Below are 8,615 nucleotides of genomic sequence, written 5' to 3'. Positions count from 1 at the left end.
AGTATCTGCCTGAAATAATGAATAATATTTATGTAATTATAATATTATTTTTTAGCATACATACATATTTTTCATATCCTTAGCTGTTTATGCATAGATGTATGAAATTGTTACAGACAATGAAAATAATCAAATATAATGATATTTGTGGGTGTCTGAATTACGAATTTTAAAATACCTAATTCATGCATATTGAAAAATACATATAAAAACTATATATATTTTATCTTCATTGTGATAAGTGTATGAACAATATACCCTCATTATTTGTGTAATTCCTCAAGCTTGGATTTAGCCTAGTTAATGTATTACTTAAATATTTTACTTTATAAATTTAAGGTGGAAGTGCTCACTGTTTATAGCTTTTGAAGCAATTGTTAGTAATATATATCTGTTTTGAAACTGTTGCTATTAGAAAGTACTTACAATGACAGTGAATCACAATGTTTTATACAAGTTGAATGACTTGAATTGTTTAACTGTGCTATGCCCACCATGGATATCAAACGTAGTTTTTAGCATTATAAGCTTTCTGACTTATCACTGTGCAACGTAAGTTTATACCATGGCTACATTTTAACTGGTTAGTTGTTTGCTATTCCATCAAAGCCAAAATTTACCAGTTTCAAATGAAAAATTTCTAAGAACACAAGTGTTTAATCATCTTAGTATGCTTGAACCATGAAAACATTTCAAATTCCATTATACATTATAAACAGACTTTTAATATGTAAACTAAAATTGAAAACATTAGATCCATGTAAGCCATTAGTTTTGTTTCATGTATTTTCTAAAACCATTTTTTGTTCACTTTCTCTAATTTCTTGATTAAGCTGTTAGACATGAAACATTGCAGTAATGTTGCCGGTCATAAATTTGCTAAATGAATTATTTTTTTGGAATAGGAGTAGGATTGCTAACTGTCCTACTTAGAGATAAAATGTGTTTATAATTTACTACCAACTGTTGGTTAGAGGCCATCTATGTGACCAAGTGTAACAAGGGGATGGTCAAAAAGTGGACTAAATTGTGTGATGTCCATTATGTATGGTCTCTTACATAAAGCTCTACTTCAAAGTTTTCAAGAGTTGGCAAACCTAAATAGGAGCCATAAACCAGTATTTAAGCTGAAAATATATAAAAATGAAACATGTATGTTCCAACATGCAGTTATTCTAAAAAAGAGCAGTTACAAGAAAAGCTTTTTACTTTAAAGAAACCAAAATTGATTAAGGCTTGTGTAATATAAGCTTATTCTTGTTTATATATCTCTGCTGTTAATGGAATAATAACTTGTTATAGTAAACAATTTTATTTGGACTTTCTGACTTGCAGGAAGTGGTATTAGTTTTGGAAAAATTCTTCAACGGTTTCCAGAGAAAGATTGGGAAGACACACCGTTTATAGATGGAATAGAACTAGTAAGTTCTCTATTTTTGTGTAGTACAGTATATTATAAATGTAAGTACGTAGCAGTGTAATGACGTAAACAGAGCTGGGCAATTTAAATTATTACTTATGAGCAGTGATTACATCGTTTAGTTCATGTAAACCAATCAATTAATCAAAATTAATATTTCTGATTATTACTATTTTGAATTATTCCAACAGTTGATTAATTGAAATTACAGTTAAATCAATTATCATAAAAATAATCATGTAATTGAAAATAGTGTTTCTGATTACTACTGTTTTTTGTTTATTCCAACAGTCAATTAATCAAAATTATGATTAAACCAATTTTCACAAACATAATTAACTCAAGAAAATTTTGGTTTTTGATTAATATTATTTTTGATTATTTTAACTATACAAGTAACCAAAATATTGCTATTATGTTTACTTCTTGTTGAACACAAAGCTCTGCCCACTTTTAGTTTTGTAATTTCTTAGGCAACATTTTTTTTTCTTCTTCCTCACTTGTTGACTATAGAGAAGATAACTGTCTAGCAGCACCCACTCCCATCTTTTTTCTTTTTCTTCTTGAAAGGCAAACTAAAGGAAAAGCAACTTTCTGGCATCACTCACCCCCCACCATTTATTTTTTTTGCTTATACGTATCACAGTTCAAGAAATATTGTATTAATTCATTAATGAAGTGAAATTGATTAATGTGGCTATCAATTAATTAATTAGCAAATACCACTAATTGCCCATTTCTAACTTTAGTAAAAATAAAACTTACCTATTGCACTGTAAATATGAATGACATATTTGACTGTTGTGCTGTCATGCCATTGTTTTCTTTCCTACACATTAAAAAAAATTCAGAAAATTCAGTATAGTATTTTTTTTAACTTACTCAAGAGTATCATTTGTAACCATCTGGTACAGTATACTATTATAGAAATATTCATGGATACATATGAATTACATCAAAAAGGCAATAAATTACAGGATCCATAATAAAATAACATATTGCAGTCATTGTTGCTAGAGCTCTTATTTGGGGAATTTGCTGTTTGATTCTCCAGCTATTAATTCATTATAATCATTTAGTCTTGCATGAGATTTGGATAGTTGGAATATTCAAGAACACTAGTAATTAGAAACAATAATTTTGATTAGTTGATTATTTTCATAACATTAATTGATTTAAACATAATTTTGATTAATTGATTATTTTAATGTGACACTAATTAATGTTCATAGGTAATTGATTATATTGATTAATTGAGTTAATTGCTTGGTTTTAATTGTTGTATGATATTGTTTCTTTAAATAATTACTGTAAATTTATATCAACATGTGTGTGTTCATGTACAGAAAGGGAGGCTGTCCATAAAGTAACTGAAACCTGGTAGTACCAGTCAACATCACTTGTCTATGTATAAAATGTAATTACATGTGCATGTAATTGGGACATAAATTCTAATGTCTAACAGGTACCTTGAATGGATCAGTCTTTATGGATAATTTTAGTATCATGTCCATCTAGATGTAATTCGTACTGTGTGAACATTGTTTGTTAATAGTTCAGAGAAACTAAGAGAGTGTCACAAACTATAGAAGCTTGTCCAAACTTGTTGATTGGAATTGCTATAAACCCTTGGCATTAATGAATGTTAAGTCTTTGTGCAGCAAGTATAATACTGAGAACTTTTCAGGCAGTAGCGGTTGCATATTTGCATTCTGGGAAATGTAACTTAGATTTTAATTGCCAAAGATTTTTGACTTTCAAAATGTTTTTAAATATAAAATCCGGAAGATTTGAATGACATTATTAATATTGTGAAAATATTATTAATCTTTTTATCTGAATCCTTAATATATCAAATTTTTACAGTAAACACCATAAAAAATACTGTATGTAGTTTATGTCAGAATTAGTAACTTTTTTTCTGTTTTTTAACATGTTTAGATATTAATTTTTAAATTATTGTTCAATGTAAACTTCTCATGATTTCACACAAATATTTGTATAATTTTTATTGAATTAATGTAAGATAATTGTAAAAGATTAGTTAATTATCAAAAAAGTAATAAGGTTTCCATAAGTATATTCAAAGGGTACTATGTTATTTATATCTAGGTATAATATTGCAGTGATAGAGTTTACAATATTGATAAAATTAATCATTATAAGTTGTAGTTTTTATTATAGGACTTGCATGAAGACCTCACACTGAGAAGTCACTTTGGCACACTTTTTATACTTTTTACAAAATATATGACAATGTATATGTTTTTATGTAATTTTCCCACTAAGACAGTACTTGTGAAAATTAGTTTTGATAAAAAAATGTTTAACTTTAATTTATTTTCAATAAGAACACAACACATGTATTTGCATTGCATATTTGATTTTAATTCCATAGTTTTTCCTACTGATTGACAACTGAGTGGTATAAAAGGTATCTGTCTGCTAATTAATAGCCATGTATGCCAGTTCATTTAGTGTGAATAGCACTAATGGTGACCTATACTGAAGGAAGATGCACCTATGCCTCATGGCTTTTATTTCATTGGTCTCTTGGAGATTGTGCATCAGCACGCTTGTGTCATTTTTAATGCGGGTTTACTGTACGGTTTGTTGACATTAACTCCAGCATCATCAGAAACAATAAATTGTTCAGTGTGTATAAACATAAGTAAAAGTCATGTGATGGTTGAGTGATGTATTTAGAGGGGGCAACATATTGTAGATTAATAAGAAAGTTGAACACTAAAACTAGTTGAGCTTCTTTTATATATCTACAAGCTTCTCTTGATTCCCTACCAATGATTTTGATGTTAGAAAAATATATTTGAAACATGTCTGAGGAAGTATGAGCATGCACCTTTTGCTGTTCTCCTAATTCAAGACCTGTTTCCTTTATGTTAAGAGTATGGACAATTCTGAGAGGAATCTGTAAGTACATCCCAGTGTAAGTGTTATATAATATTTGTTAGAAATCAATGTGGATAATTTTGTCATGGTTCTATAATGAACTTAAATGCTTGGAATATCTTAAAATTTGCTAGGAGTCTTATCCCAAGTCCTCTTGATAGAAGTGTTGGAACTGATGGAAAAACAGGAATACAGCAATAAATAGGTTTACAATTAAGATAATTGCTGCTGGGAGACAAGCTTGTATTTACAGCATTTGAAATGATTTTAGTTATTAGTTTATATTTTTGCAATGAAGTTTATATTTGTTTACTAGTTTCTGTTTTCACAATAAAGTTTACATACGGTTATTAGTTTCTGTTTTCAAAATGAAGTTTATATTTGGATGTGCATGTTATTAGTATGTTCAAAAACAAAAGAGTTTGCAGTTGTTTCTGAAGAATGACCAGAAAAGGTACATTGACATATTTCACCCAGTAACAAGTGCTGTGTTAAGAACTTACTTGTTCCTTTTCACATGTATTTGAACATCAGTACGTTAGGTCAACATTGCAGATTTTTGTAACACTAAAGTCGTGTGTAGAAAATCAAGAGAGAATATTAGAAAAATAAAAGGTCTATTGATTTAACAGTTCTAATCTTTTGTTAAATGACACCTTGATGACCTCTGTTACAATATCATTGTTACATCACATGGTATTTTCTTATATTTATAGTGATTTACCTGTATATGTGTTATTACTGATGATGTTGCCATCGACATCTATAGAACTTTAAATATTATGTTAGAATTTGTTTGTTATTTTTATCCTATTTTAACTATTTTGATCTTATTGATTTAATCAAGTTTACAGTTGTTTGGGAACTTTGTAAAGTTATCAGAAATAATTTACTTTAATGTATTGGATTTGTTTATTGTTTAAACAAGAAAAATTAAACCAGCTTTGTTCTTACAAGTTGGTCAGTTTATATTTTGTATTGTATTCAATTTATCAATTAACACTGCAATGTAAAAAATTTAATTATGTTTTACTGTATAAAGCACATCTTTGCAGCTTTCAGTCTAGCTTTTGATTAAAATTAAATTTCTCGGTAAATAGTATAATTTGAAAGGTATTGTACAGATAATCTTGTATAAATTATTCATTTGCATTATAAAAGACTGTAACTTAAAGGATTATTTTTGCCAGCTGAAAATTAATTTTGATATTTTTAGTTTCTTCTTGTATACTTTATTTCTCTTAAGTATAAGAGTAATTTAAATATTTAAGAAAAGTCATTATTTAATATATCTGCTTTAGTTCTGTCAGCCACAAGGATGGAGTCTCTCAACTGCTCGCCAACAACCCACCTTTTTTGTTTCTGTTTTAACCGACATCGATGCCAACCGTCATTACTGTGCATGTCTCTCCTTCAACGAACCTGTGGCCATAACTCCCAGCAAGCCACCAGACGAAGAAGGCGAAGAAGAAAGTTTAGAATCTTCAAGCGTTCAACATCATTCCATAATGTATGCTCCAAAGTGTTTGGTTCTTGTCTCCAGCTTAGATTATTTTATTACCTTCAAGGTGTGTTCAAATCCATTTTTTTCCTTTTAAGTATAAAATATTCGTTACATAATACAACCTTTCTATGTGGTATTTGTTTTTAATAAATATCAAAGAATGATTATTCAAAGCTAACCACCTGCATTCAGAGGAATAAAGCCATCACATACAAGAGTTTATTAAAGTGTGCATAGGTATAGATTTAGAAATTAGATTTTGGCCATGAATATCCTTCTTCAAGTAAGTAGTAAAAGTTCTGTCTTGTTTGGTTTTGAAAAATCAGCTGTACTTTACTTGTTTCCGTGATGCTTGTTTTTCAGGTTTTTAATGGTTTGATTAAACTTTTGAAACATGTCTGCTATTTACTGAATTATATTGTAGAACACAGGTATAGAATAAGATTGCTGAATTATAAATATTGATAATTTTTTCAGAATTGCCTGGGAATAATCTACAGTGTGTACATAGAAAACATGGCAGTTCAGATAGAGACTCTCATAGGAAATATATTAGGTTGTGTTCAAGTTCCTCCTCCAGGTATGTGGCCTAGTAGTCTGATATGTATGTTTTTGTTGGTTTCACGTATATTTAAAACTGGATATTGATTTTCTTTATATTTTCATACTGTTTTAATTTTATGTTACATGGTTTGATTTTAAAACTTGCTGTGAACTTGTATTGTGAGTGTGTGGATATATGTAAAAATGACTTTTGTTGTGTAGAGAAGGAAAATACAAGGAATGAAATACAATAAGAAAAATTTCAGTCTTAAAGGTTTTAAATTACATTGTGATATGTTATGTGAAGACGATTATCATTTTGTGGTAATATTCTCATTAAGCCAGTTGTGGCCTAGTGGTCAGCAAGCCAGTCCACATATCAGAAGATACAAAGTTTGAAATATAATATGCCATTACATGCTGTGATGTCTTTGGAAGGCAGCTTGGTTGCAATAAATTACCACCTGTCTTGCCTATGATTGGTATATATTCAGTGTTGCTCCAAAACATTAAATTTTGTTATTCCCATTAAATTTTATCTTTAATGTAATGCACACTGATTCCTATCTTTTTAAAAACTTGCATTCTAGATGTTTACAATAATTTCTTCTTAAGGGAACATCTGTAAAACCACTGGCCAAATACGTGTTTTAAACCATTTGTTACTATCTCCTAGTTGTTGTCTGAGATCAGTGGTTTGCAATTTGTCATCAAAGATGTACCTTTTTGAAAGCTCTTGTTCATATGAGCATATGAAGAAAACAGCATAATGGTGTATTATTCTTCAACCAGTCTTGTAGGTCTTAAAATATGGGGCTTCACTTCAAAAATGAATGTTTAAAAAATGATTTACATATTGTGTTTAACCTAATAATTATTTCATTAGCTGTCGTGTGCTATAATGTGTGGGTTAACTCAGACTTGTTATGACCCCAATTCATGTCATTCCTCTACAGTAATCTCTGGCTGTTAGGCGTGTTCACAGTGCAGTGGAATGTATTGAGTAACTAGTGTTAGATGTTTGTGAGCTTAACATTATTTTAATATCATATTGAAGATGAATTTATATATTTGTGATTTGAATAATTAGGGGTGTTTCCAGATTTATGATAATAAATTTTACATTTATAGTTATCAAACTGACTTACATTTATTGATTAAGCCTAACTCTAAATTACATTGAAAAATTATTGTACCATAACTGGCCATCTGAGTTGAGGCTACAGTGTTTGATAGCACAGGAAATTTCAGCTTTGTATTTTAGATGCTGATAAAATTAGCTGTTTGTCATGTTTCTTTATCATTTACTATTTAATGAATGTAGGTGTATGCATATTCCATGAATTTTTCTGTTTTTCCCCAAGAAAATCATAACCAAGCCTGTTATAGGCATTAGATTTAAGAAGAAATCGTTTATTACATTGGTCAGTTTTCCTGCCCACTTTAACAACAGAATTAAAGTATTTTCTGGGAGAGCATGCCCTTTAAACAACCTCAAAAGACACATTCTTGTGTCACGTGCTTTTGGTGCTGCTATTTGCAAGCTAACTATCACAGGCAGAGTAGCCTTTTCTCATGAAACATAATGGCATTGCTGCATGCTGTACACTTTCAGCTATGGGGGTATTATAATAGCAAGAGTCAGTCCCATTAACTGGCTAAGAGTAGTTGTCTAGGTGATGGATGCTGCTGAGTGGTTGTTCTCTGTGTAGCCAGCAGTACTAAATTAGGGATGGCTGTATCTGAACCTTAAGATTGCTGACCTGACCATTTATTCCAATGTGTTGCATAAGGAGTTGGTTAGGTTGAAAATACCATTAGTCTTGTTATATCATAAGGTATCACAATGGGCAGTATATGGTTGTGAAACTCCAAAGGTAAGTATAAATAAACTTAATAACTCAATTGGGTTTGAAACATAAATTTGTTTGATAAACTGAAATCACAAACATTTAACCATATCATGTAAAATAAAGAAAACCATTTTAAATTAACAAAAAAGAAGCCAAACATGAATAAGTTAAATGGTATCCATTTACCTCTTTGTGTTGTTTCTTTTAATTCTGTTTTAAACTGTTCATTTTTTCATGTCTTAAGTGCAAGATACCTCATATATGTACAAGTTAAGGTGACTTCATGTACTTTTTTTGGGTTTGTGTGTGTGTGTTGTGTATTTAACTTCAGTAACATTGAATTGTTAAACAGAAATTCTGAAGGTATTTGTGTACTTTCCTATGT

General features: G+C 29.7%; 1 protein-coding gene across 1 annotated transcript in view; it reads left to right on the top strand.

The window, feature by feature from the left end:
- The window catches only part of LOC106462098 (myotubularin-related protein 13-like), a 105,974-nt gene that overhangs the window by 24,811 nt on the left and 72,548 nt on the right, over nucleotides 1-8,615 (top strand). Inside the window, exons 3-5 of the mRNA XM_022389234.1 lie at nucleotides 1,336-1,421; nucleotides 5,632-5,898; nucleotides 6,312-6,414. Of these exons, the coding sequence (XP_022244942.1) occupies nucleotides 1,336-1,421; nucleotides 5,632-5,898; nucleotides 6,312-6,414 (456 nt within the window). The remainder of the gene's footprint in view (nucleotides 1-1,335; nucleotides 1,422-5,631; nucleotides 5,899-6,311; nucleotides 6,415-8,615) is intronic.

Source organism: Limulus polyphemus, unplaced genomic scaffold (assembly GCF_000517525.1).
Source record: "Limulus polyphemus unplaced genomic scaffold, Limulus_polyphemus-2.1.2 Scaffold1092, whole genome shotgun sequence".
In the NCBI taxonomy this organism is placed as follows: Eukaryota; Metazoa; Arthropoda; class Merostomata; order Xiphosura; family Limulidae; genus Limulus; species Limulus polyphemus.
This window is presented reverse-complemented; position numbering and strand designations above follow the sequence as displayed.